The 21483-nt window shown below is 69.1% G+C and overlaps 1 protein-coding gene and 2 non-coding genes across 12 annotated transcripts; all 3 read right to left on the bottom strand.

The window, feature by feature from the left end:
* Positions 1–1346: 1346 nt before the first annotated feature.
* EIF4G1 (eukaryotic translation initiation factor 4 gamma 1) lies at positions 1347–20443 on the bottom strand. 10 transcript variants are annotated; one of them, XM_067002673.1, is made up of 35 exons: positions 20315–20407; positions 18522–18582; positions 17295–17403; positions 17089–17175; positions 16756–16788; positions 15838–15858; positions 15044–15217; positions 14687–14786; positions 12723–12835; positions 11691–11783; positions 11543–11609; positions 10291–11238; positions 9186–9274; positions 8811–8997; positions 8326–8459; positions 7962–8099; positions 7598–7771; positions 7318–7515; positions 6897–7043; positions 6570–6806; positions 6390–6494; positions 5867–6020; positions 5669–5769; positions 5451–5553; positions 5258–5360; positions 4368–4624; positions 4169–4284; positions 3848–4020; positions 3576–3701; positions 3412–3493; positions 3129–3227; positions 2908–3042; positions 2735–2816; positions 2512–2652; positions 1347–2374 (listed from the first exon to the last, which is right to left on the bottom strand). In XM_067002673.1, the coding sequence occupies exons 3-35, from the start codon at positions 17367–17369 to the stop codon at positions 2193–2195; spliced, it is 4974 nt and encodes a 1657-aa protein (XP_066858774.1). In that variant the 5' UTR covers positions 17370–17403; positions 18522–18582; positions 20315–20407; the 3' UTR covers positions 1347–2192. The 10 variants fall into 10 exon arrangements, with proteins under 10 accessions (XP_066858774.1, XP_066858773.1, XP_066858776.1 ...); XM_067002672.1 differs by lacking the exon at positions 18522–18582 and having other exon boundaries at positions 20315–20443; XM_067002675.1 differs by lacking the exon at positions 18522–18582 and having other exon boundaries at positions 5258–5348; positions 20315–20443.
* Positions 7846–7921, bottom strand: LOC125184419 (small nucleolar RNA SNORD66). Its single transcript, XR_007168382.1, has one exon. It is a non-coding gene; the product is annotated as a small nucleolar RNA SNORD66 (small nucleolar RNA).
* On the bottom strand, positions 9071–9147 carry LOC125184418 (small nucleolar RNA SNORD66). Its single transcript, XR_007168381.1, has one exon. It is a non-coding gene; the product is annotated as a small nucleolar RNA SNORD66 (small nucleolar RNA).
* Positions 20444–21483: the final 1040 nt, after the last annotated feature.

Below are 21483 nucleotides of genomic sequence, written 5' to 3'. Positions count from 1 at the left end.
GAGGAGGAGGAGGGGAGGAAGGCCGGGCACCGCGGAGAGCGCCGTGCCAGCACCGCGGACAGCGCCCGCCCCGCCGCGGGCCGCGGCTGGGGACCCCCCAGGGACACCGGGACCCCCCCCCAGGACCCCTGGACCCCCTCAGGGACCCCCAGTCCCCCCCATAGACCACTGCATGGGGCCAGAGAACAACGAACCCCCCAGAGAAGCAGCAGCACACAACCCCCCCCCCCCCCCCCCCCCCCCCCCCCCCCCCCCCCAAAAAAAAAAAATCCAGGCCAGGGGCAGCGCAGCCCCCCCGGGTGGGGAGCAGCCCCCGCTGTAGGGCACGGGGGGTTACTTCGGTGGCAGCACCCACAGCACCCCAGGGAGAAGGGGCACCCCCTGAGGCAGGGGGCGCGGGGGGCCCGCAGCACCACAGCACCCGAGGGCGGCCGTTCACCCTGGAACCTACTGACGGCACGTTCACGCTGCGGCACCTTTACCCTGGCACGGCCGCCGTGGCACCCCGGCCCTTGGCGAGCAGGGCACGGGAGCAGATCGGGGACCACCCCGCTTACAGGGGGAGCTGGGGGGCAGGCACCCCCCCCAAGGGCCCCGCCTGGCCTCTCCCTGCCAAATATTTCCCAGCACGAGCGCTGCCAGGGCTGCAGCTGGGCCAGCTCAGGCTCCGATCGGGGGAGCAGGCTCTGGTTAAGGCTCTGGGCGCTCTGGGCTACGGCCAGGGTGACTCAGCACGGGCAGCCCAACGCCGGGACGGGCAGCCCCAAGCCCCAGGGCACCCCACAGGCACCCACAAGGGGGATCGGGCCCCCCAGCCCTGTCCCCATCGTTATCACAGCACCGAGACGCCAGGACGGTGCCGAGAACAAAGCCCCCAAGGGATTTATCCCCCCACCGTCCATCCCTCCCTCTCCCTTTCATGCCCAGACGCGGGCAGAACCCCGCAACTGCCCCGAGCACAAGAAAAGGGACAAGAAAAGGGACATTGGGGGACAATCCCCCCATCCCCAACACCACACTGAGGCGGCAAGGAGGGGGACACGGAGGGACATCCAACCCCGGGAGAGCTGAGCGCCCCTTCCCTCCCAGCCCCGGGGTGGGGGTACCTACCGTCTGCCTCGGGGTGCCCCCGCCAGCCCAAGGGACAAGGGACACGGGACAAGAGGGCACAGGGCCGGGCGGCAACAGCGGCACACGGGGCGTTATTTAGCAATGTTCTTTTATTTCCAGTTTTAAGGTGAAAAGATGCCTTTTTAAATCTTCAATTAAATACTCCATAAAGAAAAAAAAAAAAAAAAAAAGAAAAGAAAAAGGCAAAAAAAAAAAAAATTATTTACAAATTCACGTGACCAGTAATTGAATCCTTGTTTTAATAATTACACGTGCGGCTCGTCACATCCGGCGCTCTATAAATACAGGGGACGCGGATGCGGGGCCGCCCCGTCGCTTGCCCAATTGTGGCCTTGAACGTTTTGAGGGGAGGCTGGGGGCTCTGGGGGGGGGGGACAGGGACTCAGCCTGGCCCAGAGAGAAGGGGTCACCCCCCCCCCTCCTCCCCAGCACCCTCCCCAGGTGTCATAGCAGGAGCTGGCGTGGGAGGGGAATGATTTATATTTAAAATAAAAAACCTTCGGGGGGGGGGGGGGGCTCCAGGCAGTGATGGAGGAATAGGGGGGACAGGGGAGGGGGAGAAATCACACTCCTGTCCCCAAACCAAATTTAATAAGTTTATATATATATATATCTCTATATTTCAGCAAGAAGTGGGGAGGAGGAAGAGGAGGGGGGAGAGGAGAGGGGGGTGGAAGCGTGTCCCCATCCCGTCCCCCTTCCCCGTGACGTGAGCCTGGGGGTGCTCGGCCCCGCTCCCGGTGCCCCAGGGTGCCTGTGCTGGGGGGGGGGGGGTAAAAGGAGGGCCCCGGAGCGGCCCCCCAGCGCCACCCACCTCCGTCAGCATCCATCCGTTATCATCGTGACAAACCAGTACGGGCCTGGCCCGCGGAGCCGGGGCGGGGGGGAGGAGGGAGAGGAGAAATAAAACGAGAGGGGGGGCGCCGGGGGCGCAGCGGGTCCCCAGACCCCAGTGTGAGAGCAAGTCCAGGGGGTCGGGGCTGGGAGGGGATGGAGTCGCACCCCGGGGTGCCCCCCGCTCTCTCCCCCCCCTTCCTCCTCCTCCTCCTCCTCACGGGTGCTCAGTTGTTATCCGACTCGTCCTCGGCTTCCCGGAGCCAGGTGAAAAACGCCGTCACCGACTTGAGGGCCACCCCTTTGCCCTGCTGCTCCGACAGGTCCTTGCTCGACTCCCACTTGTAGAAGGCCTCCTCCTTGATGACGTCCTCGTCGTAGAGGGCATCGAAGAACATCCGCAGCAGGTCTGGGGGGAGACGGAAGGGATCCCTGCCACTCCCCAGCCACCATCCATCCATCCATCCATCCCTCCCTCCGCCCCCTGGCAGCGGGGGGACGCGCCTGCCACCCCCGTCCCCGGGCCCGCCGTCCCCTGACACTCACTCGGAGGCTGCTCCAGCTTCACCACCAAGGCCTGCAGGGCGTAGAGCGCCTGGAGCTCCTTCTGCTCGTCCCGCATGTACTTCTGCAGCAGCTTGGCCCGGTTGCGGATGACCAGGGCGTCGACGCGGTACGGGTTCTCAACTGCAGGAGAGGAGGTTTGAGGGAGGGGCAGCGAGACCCCCCCCCGTGGCCCCCGCCTCGCCCCGCCGCGAGCCCCACTCACAGACGATGGCTGAATGGCACACGGACGTCATCAGGGCCCTGATAAACATGTTGGATGAGACCTGCTCCTCGCTCAGGTTGGCCTGCGGGAGGGACGAGATGGGGGCTGTAAGACCAGGGCTGAGCCACGAGGGTGCCCCCGGGCCCCCGCAGGGGTCCTGCCCGCACCCTGACCTCGATCCAGTCGTATATTCTTTGGTTGTTCGAGTTCTCCTTCAGCAGTTTGTCCATTTGCTTGCACAGCTCCTCCGAGGTCAGCTCCTTGCAGCTCGGCGTGTCCGAGCTGTCCCCCATCGTGTACTCCAATTTCTGGGGGAGAGAAGCTGTCAGGGGCAGCACAGGGGGAACGCCACGCCGCCGGCAGCAGGGCTAGGGGTCCCCACATGGCCCCTCACCTGCTCTGTGACAAATTTGTTGACATCCTGGTCCTCAGGCAGGAATTCCTTCCAGCTCAGGCCCCCGTCCCGCCACAGTTTGCCTGCGGTCTTCTGGCTCTGCGAGAAAACCCAGAGTCAGCCCCGGGCGCTGCTTGCTCCCCATCCCACAACCGGCTGCCCCCGGCTCCCCGACGCACCAAGGGGCACTGCCATGCCCCCGACGCAGAGGGGTTTGACCCCCACCCCCTGCTAACCCCCCAAACCCATGAGCTGGCAGCTCCGTGAGCACCCCCGCACTTACCATGCCCTTGCACAACAAGCCCAGCACCTCGACCAGCAGCGTGGTGGCCTTCCCGATGGGCACCAGGGGTTTCGTTATCTCCCTGCGGGGCGCAAGCAGCAGGGCTGTTAGACGTGGCCCCAGGACCCGCTCCGGGACCCCAAAAGAAGCCCCGCAGCCCTCACCTGAACAGCTCCTCCATGGGGATGCCTTCCTCCTGCAGGATGGGCGTGATGAGCTCGGCCAGGTACAGCCAGATGTGCGGGATGTCGATCTCCATGTCCTCTGCGATCTCCAGGATCTCCCGCAGCCTGCAGGGCAGAGGTGGGACGTTGGGATCCAGTTGGGATCCAGCAGGCTCCGTGCCCTCGGCTGGGAGGAGCCTCGGGAGGTCTCTGGGGCAGATTTAAAGCCAGGCAAAGAGCGCCTGGGGAGGCGGGCTGCCTCGGTCCCTCACCCTTTGTAGTACTGCTCCTTGGAGAGCGTGCCCGCCTTCACCAGGTGGCACAGCAGGACCCCCATGTGCTCGCGGGAGATCGTGCTCCTCTCCAGCGTGGACTCGATGCCGTTCCGCACAAAAACGTAGAGCAAGGAGGGACTGCCCAGCTCCTGCACGCACTGCAGGGCCTCCTGCGGGAACAGGAGGGTCAGCGCCGTCCCACGGGACAGCCCCGGCTCCCCCTCCTCACCCCGGCACCACCAGCACCGCTGCCCGGGGGAGCGGACGGCATCCTAGGGGGGCCACAGGATGCTGCACCCGGCCACCCGCTCCTCTCACCTTCATGTCATTGATGTGCAGATATTCCTCTATGATCGCCTTGGATTTCTTCTCCAGCTCCTCTTCCGACAGCGTGGGCTTGGGCGATGCTGCGGGAGCTGCTGGCTCTTGTTTAACTGAGGAGAGCACGAGGATGAGGCGCCGCCCGGCGCTCAGCCCGCAGCCAGACCCCGAGGACCCCCCCTCCTCCCCAACTCACTGGGCTCTCGGCTCCGGTCCCGTTCCTCTGTCATGCTAGCAGCCTTGCGCACGGCCTCGGGGCCGCCCTGCTTCTCCCGTTCCCTGCTCCTGTCCTCCGTCTCCTTGCTGAAGCTCCTCTTGGTGAGGGCGGACCTGTTCCTCTCGCCCCGCTCCCCCCGGTCGGGACGCTCCAGGCGGTCGCTGCCCTTCTCCGAACGCGACTCCCGGTCCCCTCTGTCCCCGGCCTTTTCTGACCTGTCGCGGCTGGAGCTGCTCCTGGGCGGGAGGAGGAAGGAGACAAGGTGAACAGGGGCACTGCCACCCGCCCTGACCCCAAACTGCAGAGCTACACGAGGCCAGGCTGTCTCACCCCAATCCCCAGCCCTCTCCAGTGCCTCCTCGAGGACTTGACTGCCCTCACAGTAAGAGAATCCCCGTTTTGCCTGGCTCCATCCTCCCCACACCTTCCCTGTTGCAGGCTGCAGATCCCCACCCCGCCTCTCTCTCCTCCCAGCCGAACAGACCCACCTCTGCCAGGGACCTCACGCTCCAGCTCTGACCACCCCAGCAGCCCCCACAGGATTCCCCCCACTTTATCAACAGATGCCTGCCCCCAGGACCCCCCAGACTGTGCTCAGCACCCAGATGTGGCCCTCCACGTGCCAAACCACAGGGAGGAAGCCCTGCTCTTGCATTTCTGGGGGCACCAGGTGGGGTCAGCCTTGCCTGCAAGGACCCGCTGACTCCACCGAGCTCCCCCCGAGGCCCCATCCTGGCAGAGAGGACAACTCCAGCCTAGGCAGAGTCTGCTGTTTGCACATCCACTGCCCGATTTGGGGGGTTCCCCCCTGCCCTGCGCACACCCCAGCCCACCGGGGCAGCGCCAGGACGCGGGCAGCACACGCTCACCTCTGCACCACGCGACGGGACTCCAGGCTCTCGGCAGGGGTGGACTGCTGGAGCGCTGAGAAGCGGTTCAAGGTGCTCGTGGCCGGTCGCCCTGAATCAGATGCTGGGCGTGAAAAGAGGGGAGTCTCAGAGTTCGGCACGTCCCCGGGTGCAGGAACTGCCAGGGGAAGGGTCCCAGCCCCACGCCGCCTACCTGAGTCGGCCGGCTTCGCGCCCGACCCCCCGCTGCTGCCTTTGCCCCAGCTCAGCCTCCCGCCCGGCGCGAAGAGCTGGTTGTTGGAGTCGATGGATCCAGGCTGCGGGCAGAAAGAGGGTCACGAGGGTCAGCTGCGAGCCCAGCACCACGGCTGGGGGGCAGGATCCGGCCAGGATCAGCCGCCCTCGCTGTGCCGGGCTCTCCCCCGGGCTCACCTTGGTGATCTTCGTTAGCCGGCTGGTGTCGATGGGCCGGTTGCCCTTGCTGATGGGCACCGTGTTCCAGCCGTCATCCGCGACCAGGCTGCTGCGTCCACCTGGGCACAAAGGGCACGGAAGTAAGGCACAGCCCGGCCTCGGTTCGTGCCCAGAAGGAGCAACCTGCACCCGGCGGCCCGGAGCTCAAGCACTCACTGCTGGAGGACGGCCCGGGCGGTCCTCTCCTCTTGTCTTTTGACATGAGCTGCTGCACTTTGATGTGTTCCCGATGCTCCTCCATCTCCGCCTCCTTGTGGATCTGGTCGATGGTTTTGGGGCCCTGGTCTCCTCGCCGCGGCACCCAGCTGTGCTGCAGAGGGCAGGGGAGGAGGGCAGGGGGCACTCAGACGGCTGAAGGACGGAGGCACAGACGTTCCCCCTTCCTACCCGTCCAGCCCCCGAAGCCCACCTCAGCCACCACAGCTCCCCGCGTACTGTGGCAGCTTTTGGCGCTCAAGGGCTCGGTTTGAGGAGCTCCTCTGCATTAAACAGCTGCCAGTTACTGTGTGCCCGCTACCGCTGCCATGCTAACCAAGGGCCGGGGCGTAGCATGGTGTCTCCGGGGCTGGCCACAGCTCACGTACCCACCTCTGTGTCCCCAGCAGGCTGCTGGCGCTCAGAGGACACGAGCCAGCAGCTCCACGGGACAGCACTGGGGACAGCTGGCCACGTGCCTTACCTGCCTGAGGTCAATTACATCCTGTAGCATAAAACGGATTCGGGATGATGTCTTCTTCTCTTTGATGATCTTCTCCATCTGGTTGAAGTACTGGTCCATTCTGGGCTGCAGGGGGACAGAGTCACGGTCACATCCCTCCTACAGGCAGGGCAGGGCAGGGCAGGGCAGGGCAGGGAGTACCTTGGCCTTCTCAAAGTCCAAGTCCTTGCCAATCGTCGTAAGCAGGCGGCAAAGGCACTCGAGAGACTCCTCGTCGTGGTTTTTGAGCAGCTTCACCACGCAGTCGTGCATGATGGCCTCCGTCAGCATCTTCAGCTTGAAGAGCTCTCCGATGAACTTGATGTTGCCCAGGGACCGCCGGCGGGCCTTGTCCCGCGCCTCCTCCAGCTCGTCCTTCATGCGGGCCTTCTCCTCGGGCTGCGGGGGGCACAAGGGGGCAGGTCAGAGCCCCCAGCCCCCAGGCACGCCGCGGCAGCCCCCAGCTGCAGCCCCCCCGCCCCAACTCACAGCGCTGGCGTCGTCCATCTCCTTCTGCCGCTTCTCAAAGATCTCGTCGTCGTCCTTGTCCTTTTCGAACTCCTTCTGGCAGCGGTTGAGCAGCAGCTTGCGGAAGTTCACAGTCACCGTGGGCTTGTCTGTCGTGGGCACTTTGAGCTGCAGGAAGAGGCAGAGCCCAGGCAGGGAGCGTGAGTTGCGTCTTCCCCCAAAAGCCAGCAGGCCTGGGTGTTGCCCAAAGCAGGGAAAAGCCACCCTACACCTCCATGCCGCCATGCCACGACTCTGGGCTCAGCCCTCCAGCCGCACACCCCGTTTTCCTCACCCTAACGGTGAGTTCCCCATCACACAGAGGCATTAACACCCTATCCTCAGCCACAGCCCCTCCACAAACCCCTGCCAGCTAGACCAGAGCCCCCCGGCCCCTGCTCACCCCCATAAGGCAACGGCACATGTTAGCATAGGCAACAGAGAAGTTTGGCTCCGAGATGGCCTTCTCGAAGACGAGGTCGATGACGCCCTTGAGCCGCTCCTCCGTGTCGATGGACAGCTCCATCACCTGCTTCATCAGCTGCTGGAACATCTGGGGCGTCAGCTTGTTGAGGATGCTGCGGACGCGGCGGAGCAGTTCCTGCAAGGACAACGGGGTCACCAAGAGGGGGTGCCACCCCCTGAGGGCACCAGGCTCAGCGCCTGCCCGTCCCAGCGCCCACCTGCGTCTTGATGTTCTCGGGATCCTCCTCCTCGGAGGCACGCTTGCTGCTAGGTTTCCAGGCCTTCTCGGCCTTGTTCAGCTTGACGTCCTCGTTGAGGGACACAGTGGCAATGATTTTACGAGGCTCCTTCCTCTGGCTCTGCTGGGAGCGGCGGGGCCCCAAGCCTGAGGGCTGACACGGGGAGAAAAAAAACTCAGCTCTCTGCTCCAGCCCCTCGGGGGGGGACAGGATCGGCCGCCGTGCGCCCGCTCAGATCCTCAGCTCCATCACGGACATCAGTGGCCCAGACACAGCAGCTCAAAGGCTTGATCATCACCGAGAGGCAGAGGGGGGAGGAAGGAGGAGCAGGGCAGATACTCACCAGGCCCCGGTTGCCCATGACGGGCCGGCCAAGGTTGGCGAAGGAGGGGGTGAAGTCGGGGCTGCAGTTCATGCCGCTCAGGCGGATGGGGTCGAGCGCCCGCAACGGGGTCTTGTTGGCCTGCGAAGGTACACAGGGCTGAGGATGCCCGGGGGCAGAGGAGCGGGATGGATCCATCCCCCAGCCTCAGCGCCGGGACAAGGAACTGGAAAAATATCCCCCAGCGGTGCTCCCCACACCTCCCCCGGGCTCTGCTCACGCACGAGGCTCGCTGCGGGTGCAGGTCCTTGCCCAGCCCAGCCTTGCCACGGCGTGGAGCAGAGCTGCCCAACCCCCCTACCCCTCTTCCCAGGACCGCACCAACCTTGTCCAGCACCACATCGGTGATCTGGGGCAGCCCCTCGGGTTTCTGCATGCTGGCGAAGATGAACTGGAAGCCCAACAGGAACTCCCGGTCGTATCGTTTCTTCTCCTCGGGGTTCAATGGTTTCCATTGCTCTGCGGCGGGGAGAAAAAGGGGGATCGTGATGCGGCCCCGTACCTTCCTTGGGGAGCAGCGAGGTGGGATCCAGACAGCTACGGAGCTGCCCCAGCCTGGCAAATCATGAGCACGACCCTGTTTGCTTACACAGAAAGCCTGACGGCACCCTTAGATAGAAAGCCTGCCGGCACCAGCTCCCTGCCTCCTGCACAGGACCCTCCGTCCCTACCCCGTGCCAGGCTTGGGGACAAGATGAGGAACTCGTGAGGCTGAGGGCAGCCGGACCCTGCCACCCGCCACCCTCCCCACCGCCGGACCCCGAGGTGGCGGCTCCCAGCAGAGGTCTCTGGGGCCGAGGCGCAGCTCACCTTCCTTGTAGCGGTACTTCTGGTCCCCTGCCTTGCCCTTCTCCGGGGCCAGCTTGTCCTCCTTCTCTTCCCACGTCTCCTCCGACTCCTCCTGGGGCCGGGCGGGGGCCGTGTCCTCTGTTTCACGGGCAGGGGCGGACGGGGGAGGCTTGTTTTCTGCCTCTGAGGCACTGTCGCTGATCTGAGACTGCACGGGAAGGCACGGCGGTCACGCTGCGAGGCCAGTCCCGTCCCCTCCGCCCCACACCAGGCGTCCCGTCCCCCTCAGATCCTCAATACCATCACGGAGCATCAGTGGCCCAGACACGACGGCACAAAGCAGAGTTCATCACAAGAGGGACGTTGGGCGACCCCCGGGCGCCTCGGGACGCTCACCTCCTTAAAGGCATCCAGCAGGTCGCCGACTGCCTCCTTCTTGTTCAGCTCCTTCATCCTCCGCTTCTTCTTTGGCACCGACACGGCGACTGGCGGGGGAGGCAGGGACGTGAGGGCCAGGCACTGATGTAGTCCCCCCCCCGCACACTCCAGGGTCACCAGCGAGGCCCCAGTAACACCGAGGGGCTCACGGGGACGCGGTCCCACCGCTCCCCAGCACAGCCTGTCCCCAAACACGCTGCGTGCCCACCCTGCCGGCCCCACGCACCCCACCCGCCCCACGGCACAGGGACCCCCACCCGCCCTGCTGCCCCCTCCTCGCTGTGGCACCACGTCCACTCCCTGCCCTAGCCCCCAGGCTCCTCGTGGGGCCTCCGTCCCCGTGTAGGGTGTCCCTTATGGTGACACCCCCTACGCACCTCTGTCTCCAGACACGGTGCTCCCACGACGCCCGATCCCCCCCCCGGCACCCCCTATAAACCACCGCACACAGCCGTGCTCCCGGGAACACCTCTGCACCCTGCAGGGTGCTCTGTGCGGGTACACCCCATAAACCATCGCCCCCACCAGCCCCAGGGCACCCCACCAACAGTCACACACCTGCGCCGAGCGCTTCAAAAAAAAACAAAATAAAATAAAATAACAGGGAACATCTTTCCCCCCACACCACAAGCCCACGGCTCCCCGTTTCCCACCAGGGTCCCCGCGTACTTCCCACGCGCCCACGCAGAACGAACGCCCCACAATCTCACGGCCCCTCCGAAGTACATCTCCATCCGTGCACGGCACGCATCCCACGTCCTCCCCACGCCCCCAGACGGCTCAGGACGGCCTCAAATAGCACCCTGATACCCCCCCCACACCCCCACGTAAGGCACCGCGTACACATCCACCGTGCCCCACACCCTCATGAGCCGGGACACCCCCAAACCCGCACCCCGCACTCCTGCACCCCCTCTGGATGTGCTCCCCGGACATCTCCCCCTCCTGACACCCAGACACCCCATACCCACATGCCCCACATCCTCCCCGTGTGCCCGGCACCCCACTGAGGCACCCCCACCCACCGCGGGGCACCCCACAACCCCAGCCCAGCGTCCTGAACCTTGCACGGTCGCCTCCAAGCTCTGTGAAGGGGCAGGGGCCGGGCTCGAGCTCCGCTCCTGGGCCTCGGCGGGGCCTTCGCTCTCCTCCTCCTCCTCCTCCGCCGGGGGGGAGGTGGGGGTGCCGGGCTGGGCCGGCTCCTCGGGCTCCGAGATGGGGCTGACGTCCGACTCGGGCCGCTCCTCGCCCGGCTCCGCTTTGCCGGCGCCCTCCACCCCGTTGGGCAGGGGCAGCTCCTCGGGCTGGGCGATGGGGGAGGCCGGGGCGGGCGCCGGGACGGGCTCCGGCACGGGTACGGGTACGGGCACCGGCTGGCACGCGGGCGCCTCGGGGAGGGGCTCGGGCAACTCCTCTAAGACCCCGTTGGCCTCGGCGGAGGGCTCCGGGGCGGCGGGCTCGGGGCAGGGCTCTTCCCGGGGCGGCGGGGGGCTGGGGGAGGCGGGTTTGGCGGGCGCTTCGGGGGCCTGCGGGACGACGAGCGGCGGCGGCGACGGCGCGGCCGGCGCCGGGGGCACGGCTGGCAGCGGGGGGGTGACGGGCGCCGGCGGCACCTCGGGTGGCACAGGCGCCTGCGGGGTGGGCTCCGGGAGGGGAATGGCGACCTCTTCTTCCTCCTCCTCCTCCTCCTCCTCCCCCTCCTCCACCATCCCTTCCTCCTCCTCCGCCGCGGCCGCCGTGTCCATGTCGGGCTGGGGCAGGAGGGGCAGCTCCGCGGCCCCTGGCACTGTAGTGATGGCGCTAAACGTCTGGTGCGGGTCGGGCGGCGCCTCGCCCTGCTCCACTTTAGTGTCCGCATCCACGGGGGGCTCCATCGGCACCAGCGTCACGTCCGAGAGCACCACGGGCTCCACCTCGGGGATGAGGGGAGGGGGAGGCGATGGGGACGCCGACTTGCTGGGCTCCAGGGAGACGGGCTTGCTCACCACCAGCGCGGGCTTCGGGCGGTCATCTGCAAGAGGGGCAGCGTTAACGGGGGGGCTCCAATCCCCTGCTGCGCCCCGATCCCCTCTAGATCCCAGCAGGAAGGGAAGGGACAGACGTGCCGACCCACATCAAGCTGACAAACGTGGCACAGGGACAACGCGGGTCCTTCGACGCTCAGAGAACAGCCAGGGCGAGCAAAGGCAGCCCCCATAAACTCTCCTGGACCCAACACTGGGGCCGCTGGTCCCCGGGTCTGGGGAAAGACCTCACAAGCCCCAGGGGAACTGGCTGCACGCCCCGCACAGCCACCCCCGGGCACACGCACGTACCTGGCCGGACAATAACTGCTACATGAGGGGTCTCTCCGTTGGCCTGGGGCTCCAAACCGCTTCCAGCCTAGGGGCGCAAACAGGGAGTTGTTAAGCGGGGCCCCGCGCACCTCCCGACACCCCAGCTGGGAAACGGGGGCCCGCTGACCTGGGGAGGGGTGGGGGTAGATGAGGTCCTCGCTCCGGACATGATTTCTTCAGTGATGTCTTTGCCGCCTTGGTTAGGGTCTCGTATCCGGATCTGCCCAGGGGTCAGAGCGGAGGGGGGGGGGGGGGGGGAAGTGTCAGCGGGGTGGGGGGCACAGCACCCGGCGCCTCCCCCTTTCCCTGGGCCTGACACCCCCAGGACACCCCCTTCTCTGAGCAGAGAGGCAAGAGGCTCATTCAGCGCCACGCCTGCCCTGACAACACACAGCTGGGGGACCGGCGGGTGCCATCTCCCCTCCCTGGGGGGCACAGCGCCCAGTGGAGGGGTGCCTGCCCCGATGCCCGGCAGGAAGGGACAGCGCAGGGCAGGGCGAGCCTCGGAAGGCACCGTGCCAGGCAGCCGGGGCCAGCGGGATGTTCCCAGCCGTTTCGGGGTGTCACGGGCGCTGGTCTGGGCATCACCTCCAGGGCCTGGGGCTCTGCCAGCCCCACACCTGCCGTAGGCACAGCAGCACCACGGCGCGCCCCTGCTGCGGGGCGAGCAGGCACGACGCGCGGATCCCGGACCCCGTTTCAGGGCGCAGAGGAGCCCCCCAAGGCTCTTGCTCTCCCATCCCCAAACACACCCGGCAGGAGCGCAGCCCGGGGGGCTCCGACGCCCCTCCATCAGCACCCCCCCGGGGAAACCCCCCGGCCCCGCAGCACCCCCTGCCCCCCAAGCCTGCACCGCGGGGCCGGGCGGGCGGCCGCTCGTCTCCCCGCTATAAATAGGCCCCGCGCGAGGCCTCCGAGCGCCGGCATCTCCGGGAGCAGACAGCAGTTGGCAGCCGCGGCACCCCCGCCCCCCCGGGAGCCGTGACTCAGCACAACGCCGCCCGCCGGGACGGCCAAGGTCGCCGGCACCCGCCGAGCCCCCCGGCCCGGGGACGCGGCCCCGCGCTCCTCCCGCACGGCACCGCGGGCACCGGGACGGGGGCTGGCACCGTCCCCGTCCCCGTCCCCCCCCCCCCAAGGCACGGGGCCGGCTCCTTACCGTCTTGCGCTCTCGTTTCGGGGGGATCGGCGGCTGCTGGCTCACGATGACCTGGGCGGTGGGGACCCCCGCCGGGAACTGCTGCACCCCCTGGGCCGGGTAGTAAGCCCCCGCTGGCGGAGAGGAAGAGACAGCGTCAGAGGCAGCGCCGGGCCAGACCCACCGAGCCCGCTCCCCAAAACACGAGGGGGGGTGCCGAGAGCCGGGGGGAAAACCCACGCCTCCCTCCAGCGAACCCCGGTAGCATCCGGGCCGGCTTCGGCTTCACCCCAACCCGCCCGACAGGCCCGCCCGAATTCCTTCCCCGTGAGGCAGAAGTGAGGCACGGCGTCCCCGCGCCGCCCCCACACCCAGCCCGTGCCCCGAGGGCGCTCGCCGTGCCCACCGGCCCCTCCGGGACGCTGGGCCATGGCCAGACACACGGGAGCCACGGCTCGGCAGGCGGCTGCCTTCCTGCCCGCTCCCTTATCTCCCCCGGGCCAGCAGCCCCAGGGCGGCTCCGTGCAGCCCCGTCCGCACCCTCCATTCATTCACACCCCGGCCCGGGGGGGGGGCTCGGGCGCCCCGCAGGGATCCCAGGGCGCACGGAGCGCTGCCGGGGGGCTGGAGGCAGCGCTGGGCCCCGCTCCGGGCCTGGCACGGCCCCCAAAAGCCGCTGCTCCCGTCCCAAAGGATCCGCGAGCATCCCCCCCCCCCCGAGAGCACGGGAGGGCCGGCGTGGGCCAGGCAGGGAGCGACCGCGACAGGGGCGCCAGCGCGGGGAGGGACAGGGGCAGCTGGGCCCTGGCCTCCTCCCAGCTCCAGCACTTTCCCGGCTGTGCCGAGCCCGAAGCTCGCTCAGAGATGCCCCGGCCCCGTGCCGGGCACCCCTCCTCTGCCCAGGAGGGCTGCGGGGCCAGCCCGGCTGCCCCGGGGGGAGCGGGAGGGAGAGGGCAGGCCGGGGTGGCCCCACGGGCAGGAGGCAGCGCGTGGTGGGAAGCGACGGGGCCGCGGGGAGGACCCCGGGGCTAGGCTGGGGGGAGCAGGGGCGCCAAAAAGGCCTCGCACCCCAAAACCAGGGGAAGGAGGGGACCCCGAAGCCGCAGGCGGGGGGACAAAACCGCCCGGGGCTCCCGCGGGATGCCCCAGCTCCGAGCACAAAGGTGCAGCCAGCCGCCGGCCTGAGCGCCGCCTGGGGCCGCCTCCTCCCTCCGAGGGGGCTGCCGGGACCCCGGGGGGAGGCAGGACGGGCACGTACCTGGCTCAGGAGAAACCCATCTCCGCCCCGGTTTGCTTTGCTGCCGTGCCGGGGCCGGGCCGGAGGCCTCGGCTCACATTTCTGCGTGTGCCGGGCCTCCCGGGACGGACCAAGCCTAAATATAGTCACAGCCCGGGTGGCCACATGCGAGCGGGGGGAAGGAGGGGGGGGGGGGCCGCTTCCACCACCGCTCCCCAGCTCCGGGAGAGGGCAGGCACGGAGCAGCCGCTGCCCAGACCCCGGCCCCACAGCCCCGCAACCCCACAGCCCCCCCCCCACAGCCCCCCGGCCCCACAGCCCCCCGGGGGGCTGCAGCTGGCCCGGGGAGGCGGCGAGCTCTGACCAACTGCTCGCTGCCTTCCCGCTGAGCCGAGGGGGGAGCAGGGGATAAAGTCTGGCCTGTCGCTCTGCCGGGGCGGTTAAACATTAATCGACCCCGATTTGGGAACTGGGGGGGCGGATGGATGGATGGGACACAACGCACGGCCTTTGGTGCTGCGCTGGGGGATGCAGAACGGCCCCCTGCGCCCCAAAACGGTTTGTAAGGTGTTAATAGTCACAGGGGACACCTCGCCGAGCCCGGGGTGGGGGGGGGACGGAGGGGTCTGTGCTCAGCCCACGAAACCGGGGGGGCTGCGGGGAACCAAGAGCCAGGGGAGCAGACGGGGCAGGGTGCTACGGACAGAACGGCAGCGGTGAGCAGAGCAACCCCCCCCCCGGTCCGTACCGTAAGTCCCGAATTCCGTGGGGCTGGCTCCAGGGTAAAAACTAGGGGCGCCGGGCTGCACCGGGTACTGCTGGGTCGGGACGACGTACGTGGAGCGGCCCTGCAACGGGGGAGGAGAAGAAAAGGCTGGTTACGTCCCCGCAGGGCGCAGGCGTACCCCCAAACCCCACATCAGGGGGCTGCCCACGGCACCCCAAAGGGGCTGGGGGGGGCGGCCAGCACCGCCTGCAGCCTCAATGCAGAGGTGGGAACACCCCAATAGGGTCAGCGGGAGCTTGGAGAGCCCGGGGGACGCCCTCCACCCAACCCCGAGCAACATCCCCGTGGTGCATCCCCCCCCCCAGGCACGGCCCTCACCTGTCCGGGGATGTAGTACGCTCCTTGGGAAGGCGTGTAGGATATCTGGGAGGGTATCATCATCACCTGGGAAGCGGCTGGATAGACATGGGTGGGAGGGCCGGGCCGGGCCGTCGTGTTGCTCTGCACGCGGGACGCGCTGGCGGGAGGCTGGGCCCTGTTCTGGTAGAAATGCTGCGGGAGAGATTGGGGGGGGGGGGGGGCACGGCGTGAGGACGGGGGGCACCGGCACCCACCCGCCCGCCCGCCGCCGCACCCCAGCGGGCCCCCCCCCCCCTCCCCCCAAAAACCACCCCGGGCACAGGGAGCGGCGCCGGGCGGAGATTTTAAGCGGGCAGCACCCCCCTTATTCCCCCCGCCGGGACGGATCCTTCCCCCCCCGGTGTGTGTGTGCGTCTCCCCCCCCCCCCCCCCAAAGCCCCAACGCACCTGGGGGGCCGCCTGGCTCCATCCGACCCAGCTCATGCCCGGCGCAGCCCCCTCCCAGCCCGACGGGGCCGGCAGCGCCAGCGCCCGGAGCCCGGCCACGGCCGCACGCAGCTCGGCGGCGGGTCCCGGCGTGCCTCGCACCGGGGCCGGCGCTCGCAGTGACTGCCGGGACCTGTAGTCCTGCCCCGCTCTCCCTTCAGCCGCTGCTCTCCCTTCACCCTCTGCTTTCCCTCCCTCCTTCCTTCCCTCCCCGGCAGCAACCTTGCGGGTTTGGGGGGACGCCGCGGCCCTGGGGAGGAAGGACCTGCGCACGTTCCCCCCCCCGGCCCCTCGCCACCATGCCCAGGGCGAGGAGGAAGCGTTACCTGAAGAGACCTGAATCCTCCCTGTTAGCAAGCGCACAGAGGGAGAGGGGAAAGAGAGAGAGAGGAGTTACCCGCCGCCACGCCGGGACGGGGCACGGGTGGCAGAGGGGGCAGGAGGGGCGGCAGCGTAAGGCCGGGGCTGTGGGATAGGAGAGGAGCCCCCAGAGGAGCCCCCGGGTCGGGGTCGGGGCGTGTAACGAGGGGACAGGCACGGACACACGCACAGGAGAGCGGGGAGCCCTTCGCCCCGTGCCCACGTCCCAAACCCAACCGTGCTGGGGGGGGGCCGAGCACCTCAAAGCCCTGCCGGCCCCCACGGAGGTCCCTGCGGAGCCGGGGGTCCCAAGCACAGCGAGGCCGTGGCCAGGCCTGTCCCCAGCAGCACCCCCCCCCCCGGGCCGATGGAGGCCCAGGGCCTTCGGTTGTGCTCCCAGAGGCCGCACGAGGTGGGACGGACACGGGCAGGACCAGGGGGCCACATCCAGCCACCTCCGCAGGCCCCAGCCCCGGCACAGCCTCGGAGGGGGGGGCACGGCACAAAGCCACCCCCGGGGTGCCACCTTGGCTAGGGACAGGCCAGCAGCACGGCACGGGGACACCCCGGGGCACCGCTGCGGCTTTGGGAGACCCCCCCAGAGGGAGACAGAGGAGGAAGAGGAAGAGGAGGAGGAGGGTACAGGCAGAAGCAGAGGCCTGGGTTAGCACAGGCACAGCCGCATGCGCCGGGCTTCATGCAAGAGCTCGGAGACACTGCAGCGAAACCCCCCCGGCACATCCAAATGAGAGGGTGCCCCCCCAGTCCTCATCCAGCCCCCCCCGGGGGGCTCGGCGCAGCTCCCCGCCTGCCGCCCTCGTTCCCCGGGGGTGTTTCTGCGCAGTGTCGGGCGCTGAGCATGCGGGGCAGGGGCTGGTTAGTACCTGCTGGTGAATAGCACGAGGCCCTGCTGGAAACTGAGAGAGGAGGAGAGCGAGGGTCGGGGACGGGGAGGAAGGAGAGAAGAGCAGTCACTCGGTGGGAGCCCCGGCAGGAGCCGTCCCCCCCCTACCCCATGGCCGGGAGGGAGGGACGAGGTCCCCAGACGGCACGTTACGATCGAGATTTTGGGCGCAATCCCCCTTGCAGACACGCAACGGCCCCGTGGGCCAGGACCAGGCTCCCTGTGACCCCCAGAGAGGAGCGTGGGCTGCTGAGGAGCCCAAGCGGCCCCTGGAGCCCCCCGAACCCCCTCGTTCCTGGGGCAAACCCCTTACCTGTCGCGGCTGAGAAGGCGTATTCATTTGTGAGGTCGGTGCCGGGTTAAAAACCACAGGTGCCGTCTGACCGGGTGGGAACGTCGACTGCAGGGAGGCAGGGAGGGAACGGGTCGGCACCACGGCACCCCGACGGCCCCAGTCCCCAGTCGGGGAGGCAGAGCCGGGCGCCCCCCGACCCCAAAAGCTGCCGGAGGGGCTGTTACCTGTGGAAGTCCAGGAGAAGGGGCAGGGTGCGGGGCTGTCGGGGCTCCTCCTGTGGGCTGTGGAGCTTTGTTCATTTCATGTGGTTGGACATAAGGGTCCCCTCGCTATCTGCGGGCACAGCGACAGCGGCCGTGAGGACCGTACCCTCAGCACCCCAGCCTGCGCGCGCCTCCTGTCCGCATCAGCCCCTAAAAGGGGGCAAATCCAGCCCCTAAACCCCACCCCGGGGGTAAAACCAGAGCCGTGCCGTGCCCGATAGGCCGCATCCAGGGCACGGGCACGGGGAGAGGGGAGGACGAGGGCAGTGCCCAGCAGCGGACACCCATCGCCGGTGACCACCCAGCTCCGGGGGGCCGGGGTGGAGCCGGGCAGGGGCTGACGCCGGGGCACCCCGGCGTCAGCCCCTGCCCGGCTCCACCCCGGCTGACCTACAAAACGCTTCCCCCGGCCGGCCAAACCTGTTCCTGCCGGTGGCGCTGGGTCCCCGCCGCAAACGCCTACCGGGGAGGGCAGGGAGCAGCTCCCACGTCCCGTCCCGTCCCGTCCCCACGCCGCCACCGCTTCTGCCCACGGGGACGCGGCCCCCGGGGCTGCCACCCTCGTGCCCTGCCCGTCCGACGCCGGCCGGGTCCCGGGAGGGACTTGGCACCCGGTGCCGCGCTCCCCGCCCCAGTGCAAAGGCCGCCTGGGCAGGAAGGTGGGGGGGGGGGGGGGGGGGAGGCGCCCCCCCGGCCCCGCAGCCCAGCAGGGGTCCCCCGTACCCCATAGCGGACCGGGGAGCTCGCCGCCCACCTCGCCACCCCGCACGGTGCTGTCAGAGCTCGTGGCCCAGCACCGCAGGCAGGATCCGTCCCCGGATCCTCAGGCCCTGCGCCCCGGCCCCCCACACCTCCACGCCGCCCCCCCGTAACTGGGGGGTGCCGGGCCCATCACAGCCTTCGCAGGTGGCCCCAGCCGTAAGCCCGGGGATCAATCCTGCTGCGGTTTGGGGGCTCGGCATCCCCCACGCTCCCCCGTCCCCGTCTTTGTCACTCACCCAGGGTGCTGAGCACCCCCTGCCCGGGAAGCGGCCACGTTAAAAAGGCAGCCCGGTGCTTGGCACCGGCCGCTCGAAAACCAGCGGGGAGGAAGGGATTAAAGCACGGAGGGGGGGGGGGGGAAGGAACTCCAAAGGCACGGAGGGGACAGGGCGACGCGGCCCCCCCGGCACGGAGCTCGATACTCACCCCCCCGCGGGAAAAACCTGGGCCGACTGAGCGGGCCTGCAGAGACCTTTCATCCGAGTGACTTGGGAGAGAAAGGAGGAAAGAGAGGGGGAGGAAGAGAGGAAGAAAAAAAATAAAAAATAATAATAATAATAAAAAAAATCAGCCTTGCAGCCCTGCCGGCGCGCGGAGAGGCCGCCGGGGCCGGCCTGCCGCCGGGGCCGCCGGGAGCACGAGGCTGTGCCGGGCCGGCCAGGCGTGCTGCAGTGCAGCGCCGCCAGCCCCCGGAGCACCAAAACCCCACCCACGGGCACGGCGACACCGGGGTGCCCACGGCCGCCCCGCCACGGACCCCCCCCGCACACCCCCCCCCGGCACGGCTCCGGCATCCGGGAAGTGCCGGCTGGGCGATGCCCGGTGCCAGGCACGGAGCTGGCACCGGGAGGGGACCGGGGAGCACGGCGGGGGGGTGGCAGCAGCGGGAGCCGCTCGGTGCCGCCCGCCCCGTGCCGGAGACGCCGGTTTCGGTGTTGCGCAGGGGGAAGGGCCCTGCCCGTGCCGGTGGCGGCGGGGCCACCGGGGATCCCGGCACCTCCCGGGGTCTCGCCAAGCTCCGGGTGAGGATTTTTGGGGAAGCCCCCCGGGGCGAGCAGCCCGGCCACGGAGCAACCCCGTGGGCACCCCGGGACCTCCGCCACGGTGCCCCCCCCGGTGCCCCCCGGTACAGGCTCGGTGCCTCCCGAGGCCTGGCCACCGGTGCCGGTGCCGCCACCCGGGCGGCCCCCCCAGCCCCACCGCCGTGTCCGTCCGTCCGTCCGTCCGCGCCCGGCCCCGGCTCTCCTCCCGCGCCTCGGGGCTGCCGGAGCCGGTTCCACCGGGCACGGCCGGCACGGCGGCAGGGCCGGGGCTGGCGGTGGCGGCGCCGGTGGCTGACGCAGCCCCGGGACCTGCCCGACCGGCCGGGCTGCGGGCAGCGGCGGGGCCTGACTCAGCCGCCGCACCGGGGGCAGCCCCCCCCCCGAGAAGCCCGGTGAGCCCCGGGGGGGGCCCGGTTGCCGGTTGTGCGGGCAGGCCCCAGGCGCCGGCACCATCTTGGCGGCCGGGCGGGACGGAGGGGGGCGCCCGGCGGGGCCCGGCGGAGCGGGGAGGGGCCGGCAGCGGAGCCGGGCGGCGGGGCCCGGGCCCGGTTTTACCGGGAGGTGGCGGTTGGAAGGAAGGGGGGAGGGGGGAGGGTTTCAGCATGTCGGCGCCGTGCCCGGTGCCGCATCCACCGGGCCGCTCCCCCCCGCGGCGGCGGCCTCTGCCAAGGACACGTGTCACTGCCGGCCGCCGCCATGGCCCCGCCGTGCACCGGCACCGGCGGGCGCGGCGGCACCGGGACGAGGAAGAGGATGAGGAGGAAGGCGGAGGAAGGCGGCGGAGGGGGGGGGGGGGGGGGTCTCGCACCACGTGCGGCGGGGCCCGGCGGGGGCAGCACGTGCGCGGCGGCGGCAGGGCGGCGGCGGCGCGGGGCACACGTGGGGGGGGGACACACCGGGACCGGGCAGCACCGTGCGGGCACCGCACCGGGGGACAACCGGACGGGGGGGGGGGGAGGCGCGGAAGCCGAGGAAGCGGCACCGGCGGCGGGGCGGCGCCCACGTGGTGGCGGCGGCGGTGCCGGCGGGGCCCGGCAGCACGAGGCACGGGGCGGGAGCGGCGGCGGCGGCGGCGCGCGCGCGCGGGACCCGGTACCGGCGCCCCCCCCCCCCCCCCCTCCCGCCGTCCCCACCCCGCCCCCCGCGGCGCGCGCCCGCCCCGCCCCCGCCCGTTACCTTCAGTCTCCTTCAGCGCGCGCGGCCCGACGCAGCCGCAGCTCGGCGCCCCGCCACCACCATTTCCGGGCCGCGCCGCGCGCAGGGGGCGGGGCGGGGCCGGGCGCGCCACGGGGAGGGGAGGGGGGGAGGGAGGGGAGGGAGGGGGCGGGGCGCGCCGCCCGCTGAAGCCGCCGCCGCACCAGGCACGTGATGGGGGGGGGGGAAAGGGGGGGGGCGTCACGTGGTGCGCAGGGAGCGGTGGGCGGGTCCGTCTGGGGGCCACGCCCACCGCGGGGCCACGCCCGGCGCGCCGGCGGGAACCTGCGGGAGCCGCGGGAGCCGGGCCCCGCTCAGCACCGGCCCCTGGGGCCCCCACCCCCACGCCCTGCTCGCTCTCCCCCAGGAGCTAGGTAGCCCCCCCCCCCCCCCCCACCCCTTCTCCTGGTCCCCCCCAGGGCAGCGCCATAGGGGGAGGTTTGGGAAGAGAAGGGCAGGGTTTGGGAAAATAGAACCGTGGGGTTTGGGAGAGGGAACGGCAGGGTTTGGGAAAACACAACGCAGGGGTTTGGGAACAGAACGGCAGGGTTTGGGAAAACAGAATAGTGGGATCTAGGATACAGAGTGGCAGGGTTTGGGAAAACAGAACTGTGGGGTTTAGGATACAGAGTGGCAGGGTTTGGGAAAACAGAACTGTGGGGTTTAGGATACAGAGTGGCAGGGTTTGGGAAAACGGAACACAGATTTAGGAACAGAACAGCGGGGTTTGGGAAAACAGAATAGTGGGATTTAGGATACAGTGGCAGGGTTTGGGAAAACAGAACACAGATTTGGGAACAGAACAATGCGGTTTGGGAAAACAGAACAGATTTGGGAACAGAAGGGCAGGGTTTGGGAAAACAGAACTGTGGGGTTTGGGATACAGTGGCAGGGTTTGGGAAAACAGAACACAGATTTGGGAACAGAACAATGCGGTTTGGGAAAACAGAACAGATTTGGGAACAGAAGGGCAGGGTTTGGGAAAACAGAACTGTGGGGTTTGGGATACAGAATGGCAGGGTTTGGGAAAACAGAACAAGGGGGGTTAGGATCCAGGAGGGGCTTCTCCCCTGCAGCCCCGGGGAGAAGGAGCACCCCGGGGGCAGCAGCACCCAGGCTCACCCAGCCCCGCAGGGCATTGCGCAAAGCCA

This window comes from Anser cygnoides, chromosome 9 (genome assembly GCF_040182565.1).
Source record: "Anser cygnoides isolate HZ-2024a breed goose chromosome 9, Taihu_goose_T2T_genome, whole genome shotgun sequence".
Taxonomy (NCBI): domain Eukaryota; kingdom Metazoa; phylum Chordata; class Aves; order Anseriformes; family Anatidae; genus Anser; species Anser cygnoides.
Note: the sequence above shows the minus strand (reverse complement) of the source record. Positions and strands in the feature narration are given on the sequence as shown.